We start from the raw sequence: 16,714 nt of genomic DNA, 5'->3' as shown, positions 1-16,714 counted from the left end.
TCTCGCTCTTATCTAATTTTGCATAACCTATTTTTTGTTCTCGCGAAATTTGGATCACCATTTACTTGGATATAACAGGTTACGCAAAAAGGAAATGGGTTACCTGGATTTATTTCTGCAGAACCGATAAATGGGTCACGCAGATATTTAAATCTTAGAGACCTGTGTTGCCAAAATCCATGAACTGAATCAGTAATATATAGCCTTTAAATCCAGCTTTAAAATAGATGTAAAATACACAATTGAAGAGTACATTAACAAAACTCGTGGTCCATGAGATGTCAGTTTATGAAAAAAATCTAATCTAACTAGGTACACAACCATTAACCATCCTAACTCATGAGTTTGTGTATAACTTAAGTAATATAAGACCAGCTTTAAAAACTGTCCAGAGAACTTTTATCTCTGGATCTGCGATCTAGAATTAGGCCATAAGATAATTTCTCACATATCTACGAAGTATATACATCTTTAGTAAAAGCACATTTGGTATCACACAATGCTTAAATTCATGCAACCTTACATTTTGAGAAAATCCAAGCACAAAGTTCACAATAGTGTCTCACGGGTAATTTTCGATTTTGGAAGATAAAATTTAGTTAAATCTACCGCACACAGATGTTCATAACATTTTTAAGAAACACAATCAAGTAATCAGCACTTAAAGTTCTTGGGCCTATATGTATTTCACAAAGCTTTCTTAAGTTTTCTAAGCAACACTGCATCGTCCGTGTATGTCTGTTTTATATGGCACAGCGAAATTGCAAAGTCGCGAGAGTTCAGTGAATTAGACCCCAGGGCCCGTGCTTATAAAAATGTTTAGAGTCCAGACTCCATCTTTATAGAAGTGCATACAATGCATACAATTTGTATGGCGTTGTCATGACATTAAAGTCTCAGACGCTATTAATCTTGAGTCTAGACTGAAAACGTTTTATAAGCACGATCATTTTGTGATGTCTGTTCAATACAAAATAATAATAAATTAAAATACCTAATAATAATTTTAAAATTTAATGCAGTTGCATGATTTTGCACAGCTTCTGTAGTAACTGTTGTATTTCTGACTGCTACCATGAACTGACGGCCAAGTAAAAGTAATAAAATACAATTTCAATGGAATTTGTATTTGCGTGCTGGTTTTAGAGATACATAGGTTTTCTTCATCTCCTCACTTTCAGGCTTTTTCAGCTCTGTGTAGCGTTCACCTTTGGTGCTGACAACCTGGTTCCCAAGGTAACGAACCATTTTCTTTGTATCCTGAAAAAGCCAACATCATTAATCAACATTGAGACTTCTCTTTTATACTTCTGCTGATGACTTGTGACATGAGATCCTATAGTTAAGGAATAAGGCCCAATTTTGATGTTAATGGTTCAGTCAGTATTCTCAACTGAAGCAAAAATCTACCACTTAGATTTTTTTGGTACAAACAGGTATGAATCAAAATAAAGTTGTCCACATTTTTTAGGACTCAGTTATGTAATACTACATGTGTATGTGCTCAATGTTTTTAATTAATACCTGCATCAGCTATAAAAATCTATAGTCCTTCCCACCGGGGATGCTTTTTTCATACTACGGAATTTACTACAAGTTATTTATTTCTGAGCCGATTAATTTCTAAATTGCACAAAAAAAATTGTTGTTATTTCCAAAACACTTTTACTTTTCTTCTTATGTCAAACCCAACTAAAATTATTTACAAAAAAAAACATTTTTGTAGGATGGGGCAGACTGACTATGTGGTCATTTTTCACTTGAATCACAGATCATGGTTGTCAGTGGGAAATTAGGCTGTAGATAAAAAACACAAAAACCAATGTCTATTGGTTTGACTAAAACCCCGTAGAGGAAAAGAAACAAATATTGCTTCAATGACATCTCAGCACATTCCAAAACTACATTTTATTTCCATTTATTTTTGTGCTGATATCCAATTAAGGTTCAGTCATGCTGTTTTGGACACACGTCTCAGCTTTCTGGGCTCTCTGTCCAGAACAGAGGTTAATGGTTTGTGAGAGAGGTCAGTGCCGTGGCGTAATATCTCCCTAATGAGTCATTAAAAGTCACTTCGCTTGGGAGCTGATACCAGGTAGCAAACACAGTACCTACCAGCTGTAAGTCTGATGGTTTAAGTATTACACCACTGAAGCAGTTCTAAGCTATAACTATTTGATGTCCAACATAAGCCAGAAAACCAGACCCTGCCACATAGGCTACTCCTACCGATTACAAGCATAGTATCTATTGTATGCACTTTCACCAGACTGAAAGCACATTTCTCTTATCCTTCCATATGTAAGATTAAAACCAACCAATGGTCACATAAGGCAACAAGGGAGCTAACTATATTAACTATATGTTATGTTTATGTAATAGTTAGAGGACGAGTAACAATACTTTATCGGCGTATAAAGGTAGTGTCGCACGAGACAAAGGCAAGGCGTTAGCCGAGCTTTTTCTCGTGCGACACTACCTTTATACTCCGATAAAGTATTGTTACTCGTCCTCTAACTGTCTTAGAGCAGAGCCAAAATCTCGTGCAGCAATACCGCTTATAAAGTGAATGTCTGAAGTACTTTATCAGGATATAAATGTACTTCACGTGACCAAATATGAAGCTCCCATTGAACTAGAAATTCAGCTGTGCTCTAAAATTTAATCAAGTCAAAGGTGGTGCTCACGACAGGCAAGCTTGAACGGTTTTCTGATGGAAGCAGGCCAAAAATGTCTAATACCCATTCAATAGAAATAAAATTGAGGTTTATTGTCATTAAAAAATATGATTTTAATCCCACAATCTAACAATGCCAGTTGACCATGTGAATTTCTCACCTGTCTGAGTGGAGGAGGAATGTGCGTCTTCTTGTCTTCATCGGTATCCACAAAGCCGTATCTGACCCAACAAATTAGCATAAGATTAAAATTTTACTGCAGACAAAAACAAGTTTTAAATTATCAGTCTAGTTTCAACCAGTAAATATAGACACTAAGTTTCGTTAAAACTACAAACCTGTATTTGGATAAAGTTACAACAGAATGAAACAAGAGTCTGACGTTGAAACAGGGTAATATCCGTAAAAATAGACTACAACTCCACCACATAACCAGTATTTCTCAGATGCACGTGTTTTTTAAAAATAAGGAAAATGCATTTTGTGATATTAGAAACACTCGGATGACCAGAAACACTTCAGATGTTTGGAAATGGATAATCTAAACAATAAAATATACATGTAAGTCATGTTTGATTTCAGTTATCATAAATGGCTCTAATAGTGGAAAACATTTATGTAGTGTTTTAAAACTAGGATCTGTCACTTTAATACTTTATACTAAAATAAATGTTCTTATCATAAAGAATCCAGAGGTGATAATGTTTATTAAAGTTTCAGACAGAAGTGAAACATCAATTCTTATTTAATTTGCATATAATGAGACATTTGTTAGGCTAATCAAATCCATCTGAGACAGTATAACCAGTATTAACATGTCGAAAAAATTTTGGGATTTCCCCCAAGATCGTATTTACTTATTCATACATTACTGCTCACTGTTTGTTGTACGTACATATTTTTAAAATATCACTGTTGAATCTTTTGAGTAAAACACATGTTCCTCTAAATTTTAATTCACTATATACTATAATACATATGGAAACTTTTAGGCAGGTTATAAAATACATTTTTTTTTTTTGAAACAGTTCTATTAATAATACTTACTTGTGTAGTAACATTTCTTTTAATTTCTTATCTTCAATTATTTTCATTTGTGGTGGATGCTATAAAAACAATGACAAAACCTAGTAACTCAAAAGTAGAATACTATACATTTACAAGGTTATGCCAGTTATTTTTCAATAAATTAGTAGTCTGAATTGTAGTTAACTTGTCTTCTTGGTGACAAAACAAAGTAACTTGGTGAAATCTTCATTATTACTCTATTACATTAACCTTTATTATTAAATCCGAATGTGGTACCTCAAGTAAGTTTGTTTTGTTTAATGACACTACTGGAGCACGTTGATTAATTAATCATTGGCTATTGGATGTCAAACATATGGTAATTCTGACTCGTAGTCATCAGAGGAAACCCGCTACATTTTTCCTAATGAAGCATGGAATCTTTTATATGCACTTTCCCACAGACAGGAAAGCACATACCACGGCCTTTGTCCAGTTGTGGTGCAATGGTTGGAACAAGGACCCCAATCAGCTGAATGGATCCACCGAGTTGGTTCGATCCTGCGAGGCAAGCACCTGAAGCGAGCACTCAACCGACTGAGCTAAATCCCGCCCCGTACCTCAAATAAGCAAGTCAAATTGTTACACAAAATATTTTTTTTAACTGATTTGAAATCCCTTATAAAAGTTATTTTAATTAGTGTTTAAGACATACCCTTGTTATTTCAATAAACCAGACTGAGTTTTTAATGATATGAGGCACAATTTGACTGTTTGCTGTTTTTCTCAAAACAAGTAAAAAGTAAGTTACTATAGTCCCACCTTCCTACAAAAATAATTTCAGTTTGGTTTGACATAAGAAAAGTAAGTGTTTTAGAAAAAAAACAAAAAACATTTCTGTGTGCAATTTAGAAAACAATCGGCTCAAAAATAAAAGTTTGTTTTGGTTAACACCACCACTAGAGCACAATGATTTATTAATCATCGGCTATTGGATGTCAAATATTTGGTAATTCTGACATAGTCTTAGAGAGAAAACCCGTTACATTTTTTCATTAGTAGCAAGGGATCTTTTATATGCACTATCCCAAAGACAGGATAGTACATACCATGGCCTTTGATATGTAACGAGAAAAAGCCATATGGGTCCACCAACGAGGATCATTCCTAGACAGACCGTGCATCTAGCAAACGCTTTACCTTTGGTTAAGAAATAAATAATGTGTAGCAACTTCTATAGTATGAAAAAAGGCGTTCCCCGTCGGAAGGACTATAGGTTTGTATTGGATGACAGATATCAGACATTTTATTGCTTATCAAAGGCCACTTCTCATAAAACTTTCTATTATTACGAATATGAAAACTTAATATTCCAACATATACTAATGGAAAGAAATAAAGGATCACACAGATAGCAACAAGAAATAATGACTGCATCAAAAATCAATTCCCATTGTCAGATGTTGACTGGGAACATATAGGCAGCACATTTAACACTACAGACATTCAGTCCCACATTACAACTTGGTATGAAATACAGACATTACTACGCTAGTTGTGAATTAAATTTGGTCCACAATTTGATGTGTTCCCTTATTTCTTTACATCAGTATATTTATGATTGCAGAATACCTTTGCTGCTGAGCCCGATGGTTTGATACAGCTTCCCGTTTCCTGTCTGTGTAACACGAGCTGTGCAGCACTGTCTGTGTTGCCATTGGTCAGCTGGAGGCAGTGTAACACCTCGACAGCACACGATTCCGGAAAGAGCTCCAGCAACTGACAGATCTGTTCTTCATACACGCTCCCATCTGCATCATGCTGAAAACAGCTTTCGGCATTAGTATATAGGTTTGAGGCACAACTGAGGTGTGTCTTCACAAAACTCATTAATTCAAAATTTTCGGAAAATAAAATGATTTATTACCCCAGCAGGCACTCATAACGGCAATCTAATTAAAATTAGCTCCACTATTACATGTGGATCTAACACCAGCCAGTTGGAGCTCATGTCCACCAATCAAAACCTTACTTGCAGAATCCTGCCAGTGATTTAAAACTAACAACACTGTGTAGTCCCCAATGTCCAGGTAACATTTTGTCTGTAAATAATAATTTAAATATTGACCAATCACACTTCGCCTTTTATAACGTTATTTGGGAGCATACAAGTTCTAAAAATATCGGGCGAGTCTATTTTAGTGGCCGCAGTACAGCGAACCATACCAATACGTACGGGGTGAGTTATCAGTCTTCAATTTTACATTAAAAATTATTTATTTATTTATTTATATAAAAAAAAAACTAAATCAGTCTTCAGTTTACATTACAAATTATTTATTTTATAAAATAAAACATGTTTTAAGGCATTTGTAATTCACACGAAACATGTCGTATACCCTCAGGATAATTCGGAATGTTTTCAAATTATTTTTAAATCACTGGCAGGATTCTGCAAGTAAGGTTTTGATTGGTGGACATGAGCTCCAACTGGCTGGTGTTAGATCCACATGTAATAGTGGAGCTAATTTTAATTAGATTGTCATAACGGGGTTTAATAAAAATCATAATTTCTCACTGAGAAATTATCATGCTTTGGTCTAACGAACAATACCATACCTTGTCGATACTAAATATGACGTCATCACGATTTGGCAAACGCACACAATGATGTCATGTAGTTTAAAGAGTTTGCGTTTACGGCTGTCTGGTGTTAAATTTATAACAAAATGTCATTTTAATGCAATTCATTATATATTTTGTACCAGAATAAAGAGAACTTTTGTTTTGGAAAATGGTCTATGAATGTGATTAAATTACAAAGTTATACATGTAGCAATACGCAGAACAGTGCGTAAAGTGGTTTATATCATTTTTATACATGTACATGAACGTGTATCAAAAATAAAGGCTTTTAGAGAAAAAATAGCTCAGGTAATAAATAGAATAACAAACTCGGCATCAGTTATTATCAAATTTATGTCCCTCGTAAAATAATTTTCATTTTTTCACTCGCTAAAGCTTGTGACAACTGAAATTATTTCACTCGGGACATAAATTTTATAATAACTTGTAACTCATTTATTATCCTCTATATATAACTACACAAATTGAGGGATTTATCCAGGGTATTTCGCCAGTGTCCCATGTCTGATGGAATTGGGAAACTTAGTGCGAGATAAGTGTGAGAAAATTATACTTGAGGATATGTTTTCAGGCCACTGAACGATGCAGTACACCACTGTTAAATTAGTCTATTGGAACAGACATGATTAAATATAATTATATATTGGGAATTTTTGGTACAGAAATTGGGAATTTTCAGTGCCACTTTCTTTTGGGAAGTGGCCGATGTTCGGACCCACAGAAATCCCTGGTTTGATTTATTTGTGCAAGCACACTTGATATCCCAAAATGGATTAAATCCCTTTATAAGGTTGATATAAATCAGTGCTTTATACGTGAAATTATTATTGTTTGAAGCATAACACATTTTTTCTAAAATTGACATGTTATGGCAGGGTTTGAAATAGCAGCTTGCGAAAAGCAAAACCCAGTCAACATTTTAAATCTAGCAGGTAAAAGAGAAATTCATCTTCTAAAACCACCTAATTATTTGCAGGTTATTTTTGAAGAGACACATGTATGTGTATGTATGAATATCTCACTTGCTATTAAACTCATGATTCTCTTACATATTAATTCCATAATCGTCTAAAATAAATCGCAGATGCCCGACTTACCCGCACACTATTTTTTATCACCAGAGCTTCTAGAGTATGGTAGCTCCACTCCCATGGCTACTGATATTCAATGTTGGGCTAGTAAATAACTACTATTGCCATGCCCGACGGCTAGTGAACAAAAGTTGTCAAATGCTGCATTTAAGTCTATTTTGTAAATATAAATATCCTGCCCCCAACCCCACCAGTCTTAGTGTTTCAATCGCTATCTCCCTCTTTAGATAACATATCTTATTACTATTATTAGTAAAATTGTATTATGTAAAGTAGGGCTAGTGAATTTTTAATCATGGCTAGTAAATTTTAGAGGAAATTGTAAAAATTCTAGAAGCCCTGATCACATTTTAAATTTGCTACTCGAGTAATACAAACAAATAAAAAAAGATAAACAGTACACTATATTTCTTAATGAAGCTAACTAAAATCACAATCTTCAAATTTCAAATGCTGACTGTGGTTACAAATGTTCTTCATTCAACATTTTGTTACATCGAAGCCATCAGTTGTTCTCAGCCATCAGTTGTTCTCAGCTGAAATGTTATATACACGTTTTTAATGCAAAAAAAAGAAGAAAGAATTATTTGACGTGACATCATGTTATATAAAAGTACTTGGGAGCCTCATTAAAACCTACGTTAGCTCCGAAACTTTCTCTTTCGGCCAACCGTTCAAAATTGCGCCCAAATCTCCTCATCAAAACTGCACACCATTTTCTCTTTGGCATTTAACTGCTACATCAGAATTCCACAGCACCAACATGATACACAATGGTAGCCAGTTTAATATCCTATTTATTACCCATAATCAATGTTAATTTATATCACTCAACTTGTTTGGTTGATGCTCCTGTAAGATTGTAGTGTGCCAATCGATGATGTTACGAAGTGTTACATCCCACTTGGCGTTCTAGTGGGATGTATCACTTTGATATACATGTACCAAGATATTTTTAACCATATGGGTAATAATTATAGGATATTAAATGAGCTTTCATTTCGTATCATGTTTATGTCCTGAGTGAAATCATTTTCATCTGTCACGAGTTTTAGCGAGTGACAATGAAAATTATTTCACGAGGGACATAAACATAATACGAAAAAATAGCGAGTTTAATATCCAATTTATTACCTATCTCATTTCGTTGACGTTCCTACAAGGTTGTAGTACGCCAATCGATGACATCATTACGTGACATCAATAGTGTTACGTCCCACTTGGCGTTCTAGTGGGACGTATCACTTTGATATGTACCAAGATATTTTTAACCATATGGGTAATAATACTGGATATTACTTACATGTACAAGAGGTTTCTTCGTGCTCACTTCAGAATTTGATGATGTTCTCCGTCGACCAGACTGCTTACAGGGTGCATTGCTTGAACCGATGTTCACGTTTTTTTGTTCTGTAGAATTGCATTTCTTATCAGATGTAGAGGAAGAAGAGTCGTGCTTGCCATCAGCTGATGGTCCTGAAAACATCAAGTGATCAGTGACAGGCATGTGCTACAACAGCTTGTTCTGAATGTGCACATAAAAAAACATACAACCTGAAGGCAGCAAATTCTACGCGAACCATCATTCTCTTTTTATTCTGCTACCACCGTTTCTATTGGCAGAATATGATGATGGATAAAGCAAAGACATATCCTGCTACTAGCAGATATTCCTTTTGAGGTCACTCTTGTGACGTCACACGCATAACAACATTACAAAATCGCTCATTTGACCTCTAGGTCATCGTACAATGTGGCTGAAATAACAGAAATAATAGCTGTTTCCCTTAATTTTTATGGTCTGCAGGATAAAGATAATAACTAGTTAATGACGTAGGATATCTGCTTTATCCTGTTCAGGCAGAGCCTTGCGGAATTTTCCCATTCTTACCTTCACAGGATAAAGCAGTTATCTGACATCATTAACTAGTTATTCTCTATATACATTTACATGAACTGCCAATCAGTTTCATGGTAAATTTTTACATTCTAAAATTAAACAAAATACACTCCTAGATCATGCAGCATGAACATTTTTATTCAAAATTAATCAGGAACTAGGTATTTTACCCACACCCGCACTAGTTTTTCTCATTGTTCAACACTAGAACTGATACAGTTCATTGGGTACAGTATTTAATCTAGTCATTTTTACCAAGCATCAAACTGTTAATTAACAAGTTGCAATAAAAATAAATATTTATATATATATGTATTTTATTTTAACTTAATTTATTAGCTGGAGATACTGTCATTACTGGTTATGTAAAATTAAATCATGTAACTGAACAAAGCATTTTTACATACAGGGACAGGACTAGCTGTGTTGGTAGAGCATTTACCTCTGGTGCTATGGTCATAGGATCAAACCTCCTTGGTGGATTCATGTAACCTATGAAGCTGCAGCATGTTTCCACCAAATAAACCTAGTTTACAATGTGCTGAGGTGTCACGAAACAAACATTCCTTTCCTTTACATATATGTACAAAATACAGTGGACTTCAGTCCAAACCAGCTTCTGTGTAATCTGGCTTTCTTTGTAAACCTGTGGAGCGGGACGTAGCCCAGTGGTACAGTGCTCACTCGATGCACGGTCGGTGTGGGATCGATCCCCGTCAGTGGGCCCATTGGGCTATTTCTCGTTCCAGTCAGTGCACCACGACTGGTATATCAAAGGCCGTGGTATGTACTACCCTGTCTGTGGGGTGATGCATATAATCGAAAAGAGTAGCCCATGAAGTGGCGACAGCGGGTTTCCTCTCTCAATATCTGTGTGGTCCTTAACCATATGTCTGACGCCATATAACTGTAAATAAAATGTGTTGAGTGCGCCGTTAAATAAAATATTTCTTTCTTTGTAAACCTGTATGATCACAGAGTCCTGTTCAGTGACAGTAGTTTGAGTGACATCCGTCCAGCCTTGTGTTTACCCGTGCATTTCGTCAGTCCCACTTGAATCCAATTTAGACAAAACTCATCTGATAATATGGCAACTAAAAAATGAACCAACCAAATTACCTTGGCTCTTAGCAACTCTAAGTTGAGAAGCCAGTCCAATCATCCAATCCACAACTTCAGAACTGAAAGAACAGTCAAGGGCTATTAGAATAAACAAGAGAAATATATTAGTTAATGTATGTATTATCACAGACAGATCAAAATGTGTGGAACCAGGACAAAAATTAAGAATTCAAAATAAACAATCTAGAAATGAAAAAGACAAATTAATCTAGTACGCTTTCCTTTTAAAAAAATATTTAGTAAAAAATCTCAGAACTGTCTTTTCTTTTAAGAATTTACTGTGATCTGATCCTCAAAACTAAGATTTTGTTCTCCCATTTGTATCTCATTCATAGTGTTACTTTTTTGTAATGTATTTCAATTCTCCCCCGTTCCAGCAGAATGCTCAAACCATCTTCCTGCCCCGAGACAGACCCCTGATCATATCGGAGGCCGGACTCAGGATAGGCGTGTTCGAAACCATAAAGGTATATGAGCACGTTAAAACCCTATCCAAGCCAAGTCAAACCATCCAATGAATGTTTGGACCAGTTCAATAGGAATAGAGCTGGCAAAACACTATGAAAAAAAAAATTCAATTCCATAAAAAAAAATATACATTTTTAAACAAATATTTTGAGAGTACTGCTAAAGCAATTCACGTCCCCTACTGACCCAACAATTTTTTATATCTCCTAAATTCAAGGGTCAAAAATCTGTCAAAAATGGGTAAGTTGCCATGAAAGTTAAACTTCATGATGAAGCTATATACAAAATTTCACCTCAATATTTTCAGGTATTGCTAAGTCCAGAAAACAAATGTTCATATCAAAGGCTATAACTCCATCAAAAAGGAATAAATCGCCATGAAAGTCAAACATGATCTGTAACAGTATATGATAATATACAGGTTAATATCTCAAGGCCTGGAAAAATAGTAACACTAACAAAAAATATTGTCTTCAACCAAATTCCTTATCCACAGTATCAGGAAGTGTGTAATTGACTGCCAGTAGCATGGTACTGGCAGTCAATTGCACATTATATATCTGTATTTTATACAGGTCTACGACTAGTAAGGAATTAATTTTGGTATCAAATAACATGTGTTCTCTTATTTCTTTCCATCAGTACAAATTATTATAAAGATATGTAGGAAATAAACAGCAACCTGTTGATCTCTCTGAATCCTGGCAAATAGGCGCTGATCATCTCTACGAAGTGGTCCACATCAACATCATCATTACAAGTGTCCTGTCCCAGGTCCTCGAGAATACTCAAAATGTAGCTTAGGACTATGTCGTCAATTGAGCTGAAACAAGTAACAATAATGTTACACATACAGCATCAGGGATCTTTTTAAATACTGAAAGATATATAGAATAATTATCCACACATTTATATTTAATCCTTTTTGAGCTGAAACAAGTAAAAATAATGTTAAGCATACAGCATCAGGGATATTTTTAAATACTGAAGGATATAGAATAATTATCCTGACATTTATATTTAATCCTTTTTGAGATGAAACAAGTAAAAATAATGTTAAACATATAGCATCAGGGATATTTTTAAATACTAAAAGATATAGAATAATTACCCAGACATTTATATTGAATCCTTTTTGTCCTTACCATTAAGTTGTGGCATGTGTAACACTGTAAGAGAAATGACATATAAAACCAGGCCATATTTTAGCCAGAGAAATGGGGGGGGGGGGCGAACATTGGCTCAAGTCACCAAGATATTAGCAATGATGTACCATATGAAGTCGAAGTTGCCATAACATTCTGTATTTAATCCGAATTAAAAAACAAAATCACACAACCGATGTCAAGACATCGACTTGTGTCGCGTCACAGCTCACATAACACCTTGTCGGACCGTGGTTTTACTTCGGAGCCAGACTGTACCTGAACACATATTGGGCCGTTTGCAGAGAACAGTCAAGCATTGTGTAGTTCTCGGCCAAATTAATTTCAGTAATGCCTCAAAAACACTCATTATTACTTTTATGTTAACGTAACAATGACATTTATCCAGCAATCACTGTATACATTGGCAAGATATGATGACTAGATAAATCTCTATATTTTTGGTCACTGACCAAAAATATAGATCACGTGACATAAGCCCGACTCGACTCGAGTATTTCAGAGTAGATTTTCAATAAATATACTCTTTAAATCATTCGTTGAATAACAGTAAATACAAATAACTTTTAGTTTTGTGATAACAATACAAAACTTGTAAATTTATTTATGAATTAGAATTTAGAAACGCTTTTTTAATGTAACAGAATGTAGCTAGCGTATTACAAATAATGACGTCATATATCTTGTATGACGTCATACGGCAAAAGCCTTGCTAGTTGACAATACTCGATTTGCGTACACAAAACTGAAATAAATAATGATTTTCCGAATATCCCTGTAGGATTGCTCAGGACGAATGGCGAATTAGCTCGGCAGAGCCTCGCTGCATTCCCCATTCTAACCTTCACAGGATAAAGCCAATATCTTAAGACAGTAACCAGTTATTCCCTATATATTAATTATCGTTTATTTAATACAATTGCATTTTAATGAAAATATTTAATTGTTTTGCTTAAATTTTATTACCGGAAGTAGTAGTATATGATAACGAAATATTATGATTCAAACCGAGTTTCTAATTTGAAGCCTTTCCGAATGAACACAGAATATGATGAAACATATGAGATAAATGTACAATTCCACTATATTTTTATTGCACTTCTCCCCTTTCTTCAAGGAAGGGAAAAGTTACTTCTCCTCCTTTTTCAAATCTAGATTAGGACCTGTAAAAGATATCTTGTTCCTAGTCAGTATTTGTAGCTTAAGCTTCTTCTCACTGTCTCACAGTCCAGATCAAATGTTAAATAACCATAATGTTAGACACTAATTAAAGAACCAAATAGTTTGAAATGTGCTGAGATGTTATTAAACATGCCTTCTATTTCAAAAGCACAGTTTAATAATAATTTTAAAATCTAGGATGGGTGTGTCTGTATTCGTGTATGTGTGTGATGCAGCGTATCTATGTGTGAACATGAATGTGTGTGCATACATGTATGCATTTATTTCATATTACCTGAGTGATTCATCTATGCAGTGTTTCCGCAGGAGGTCTAATAAAGCTGTCTTAACAATATCCTCGCTACTTGCCATTCTGAAAATGAAATATTTTTTATTAATATATAATTAAATTTCCATTACGGTACATTCATTACAATATAACATTATTCCATTGGTCCAGTAGTAGCAATGGGAGTTTGTTAATTTCTTGATGAATGTAAAAATTGTCGTCAGGGAACGTCATACCTGATGACATCATTTTATATTGGTAATTTGTCTTATTGAGCATTATTGTTTTTAACCAAACAAATTATTCTAAATAAAATATAAATTTTTAGTGTTATTATTTGTAAGTATGTTTCAAATTCAATTATAAGTATTGTCTGTTATTTCTTTTACATTCATCTGGGTATGAACAAAAACAATCATCCGCAAACTTATGTGAGAACGGCTTGGGCGATTCCGTTTGTGGACGATTTTTTGTATTCATACCCCGATGAACATAAAAGAAATAAGAGACAATCCTTAATTACACATGTATATAATAATTTATAGCCATACATAAACTCACAATTATTGCTAATTTCTTGTAAAACATTTAGGCAAGAATCTTCTTCCGTCTCTGGATATTAGTGTATAATTTAGTAACAATTATTATACATCAGTTTAAAATGTCATTATATAAAGTGCAAAGGTATTTATGGGTAATATTCTAGACTCCACCACAGAAATTGTACAAACAGGATAGTAGGAACCAGAGAACTGTGCTACAAAAATATGTTCAAGACAATTAAAAAATCTCTTCAGAATTCAGAATTTGTATTTACAAACTATGGGTTAAAAAGTTTGTATTGTTTAACGACACCAATAGAGCACATTGATTTATTAATAATTGGCTATTAGATGTCAAAGGACTATAATTTTGACCTATAGCCTCTGAATGGAAACCTGCTATATTTTTCCATTAGTAGCAAGGGATCTTTTATATGTTACATTATGTATCATCTCACAGGCAGGATAGCACACACCACAGCCTTTGATATACCAGTCGAGGTGCTCTGGCTGGAATGAGAATTAACCACTAACAGAATGGGCCACTAACAGAGATCAAGAAAGAAAGAAAGAAAGAAAGAAAGAAATGTTTTATTTAACGACACACTTAACACATTTTATTTACGGTTATATGGTTAAGGACCACAAAGATATTGAGAGAAGAAACCTACTGTCGCCACTTCATGGGTTACTCTTTTCGATTAGCAGCAAGGGATCTTTTATATGCACCATCCCACAGACAGCGTAGTACATACCATGGCCTTTGATATACCAGTTGTGGTGCACTGGATGGAACGCAAATATAGCCCAATGGGTAACAGGGATCAAACCGAAAACAACTGTGCACCAGTCAAGTACTTTACCAGTGGGCTATGGTCCACCCCATGAAAAAACAAATTCACATAATCCATTTGATTATGTCATTTCATGTTTGTACTAAATACCATGACCATGATGTCCTTAATTTAATGTGTGAATGAAAAATGGTTTATATCCAAAACAAAATATGTGCGAGCGATCCACCAATGGACTATTATTTTCATAATTTTCAGGTCTGAAAAGTGAAGAAATAAAATTAATCATAAAAAATAGTTGTTGGGATTCTGCCAGAGGGTAAAATGGGTATGGCGCCATACCCAAATTTCTTGATAGATTTTTTTTTTTTAAATTAACCTTTTGACAAAATTAATTACTCTTATCATAACTGTATGATTTTCTTAACCCTAACCCTAAGACGTAACCCATTTTCTTTCTGGGGAGGCCCGCTGCACTGTAGTTGCATTCAATTCCATAGCGCCATACCCAAAAATTACACTGACTTGAACATTTACATACTTCATAACTGCAAATGCCTGTAATAAATAAATGTATATAGATGTGCTAGAAACACTTACTTGTCTGCATTTTAAGACTGTATATCTGTAGTTAATGAAGCTGTACTAATGCCGCTAACAAAATGATTTCCATACACAGACATATTTTTCCTGAAAAATAGATGTTAATCTGATTATTAAATTTCACCATTTTATTGAATTTTTTTTATATTAATCAACGCCCACATCACAAATCAGATCTCAGAATCATTAAATCATTTGAATGGGGCTGGCGGGGGGTGGTGGACAATGCATAATTATAATCTTAAGAGGTGAGGACCTGTGCTCCTCCCACCAGCTATGAAAATGGCTGCTTAAACAACCTGTAAAATTAAATTTATCGACAATTACATTACAAGTCGATGCAGGGTTAGGATCAGGATCACAAAGAAACAGAATTGAAATGTCAGTGTCCACAAATAGCAGGGGTGGTAGTTCATAAAGATAAACATTTTGGCCAGTTATTTATTATTGTGATGTTTACTGTTTAATGACACCACTAGCGCACACTGATTTATTAATCATCAGTTGTTGTATGTCAAACATTTGGTAATTTTGACTTATAGTCTTAGAAGGAAATCTGATATATTTTTCCATTAGTAGCAAGGGATCTTTAATATGCACTATCCCACCGACAGGGTAACAAATATCACAGCCTTTGGTATACCAGACAGTTGTGGTGCACTGGCTGGAATGAGAAATAGCCTAATGGGCCCCATCAACAGGGATCGATCCTAGACTGACTGTGCATCAGGCGAGTGCTTTACCACTGGGCTATGTCCCACCCCATGGGCCGCCGAGGGGCAAAATATCTGCCCACCACCACCCACCCTCCTTCTTTCATTTTATATAGCATATGAACCCCATGAAAATATCCCTTTACCTTGATGGTGGCGCGGGGGGGGGGGGGGGGGGGGGTGAGGCAGATATTTTTCCGGTTAGTCTTATAGCCTTTGATATAGAGGGGGTACGGGTCGAACTCTTTTCCTATTGGTTAAATGATTTATAGTGGCGGAGCCGGAGATCTTATCATTATGGCATTGCCATTGCTTTGGCTAAACCTCGATTGTAACAAAAATATATTAACAAGTGCATTAGTAATAGCAGTTTGCTAGTTACCTTTTTATTAAAAACTATCGGTTGTTTGCTTATACTAGTGCTGCTAATTATAGAAGACGAACAACATATTAATGTTGATATTGCATCTACACTAGTGTGTCATGTAAACACTTTCATAACCACTACCGCCAGAACCTGCCATAAATACAGG

At 34.9% G+C, this 16,714-nt stretch overlaps 1 protein-coding gene across 1 annotated transcript; it reads right to left on the bottom strand.

Annotated features, from left to right (window-relative positions):
- Positions 1 to 1,111: 1,111 nt before the first annotated feature.
- On the bottom strand, positions 1,112 to 16,713 carry LOC121370551 (CUE domain-containing protein 2-B-like). The gene is made up of 10 exons (XM_041495857.1): positions 16,564 to 16,713; positions 15,466 to 15,555; positions 13,536 to 13,613; positions 11,596 to 11,736; positions 10,443 to 10,504; positions 8,727 to 8,899; positions 5,319 to 5,507; positions 3,726 to 3,784; positions 2,839 to 2,899; positions 1,112 to 1,260 (listed from the first exon to the last, which is right to left on the bottom strand). The coding sequence occupies exons 3-10, from the start codon at positions 13,610 to 13,612 to the stop codon at positions 1,114 to 1,116; spliced, it is 909 nt and encodes a 302-aa protein (XP_041351791.1). The 5' UTR covers position 13,613; positions 15,466 to 15,555; positions 16,564 to 16,713; the 3' UTR covers positions 1,112 to 1,113.
- Between the last annotated feature and the right edge of the window lies 1 nt (position 16,714).

The sequence above is a fragment of the Gigantopelta aegis genome, chromosome 4, assembly GCF_016097555.1.
Source record: "Gigantopelta aegis isolate Gae_Host chromosome 4, Gae_host_genome, whole genome shotgun sequence".
Taxonomy (NCBI): domain Eukaryota; kingdom Metazoa; phylum Mollusca; class Gastropoda; order Neomphalida; family Peltospiridae; genus Gigantopelta; species Gigantopelta aegis.
This window is presented reverse-complemented; position numbering and strand designations above follow the sequence as displayed.

Bases quoted from the DNA above. Each gene is read 5' to 3' on its own strand.
- LOC121370551 (XM_041495857.1), bottom strand. From the start codon at position 13,612: ATGGCAAGTAGCGAGGATATTGTTAAGACAGCTTTATTAGACCTCCTG. The intron at 2,900-3,725 runs GTAAGTATTATT...TTGTTGGGTCAG, and splicing joins AAAGAAATGTTACTACACAA to ATACGGCTTTGTGGATACCG. The intron at 1,261-2,838 runs GTGAGAAATTCA...TGGCTTTTTCAG, and splicing joins TTCCTCCTCCACTCAGACAG to GATACAAAGAAAATGGTTCG.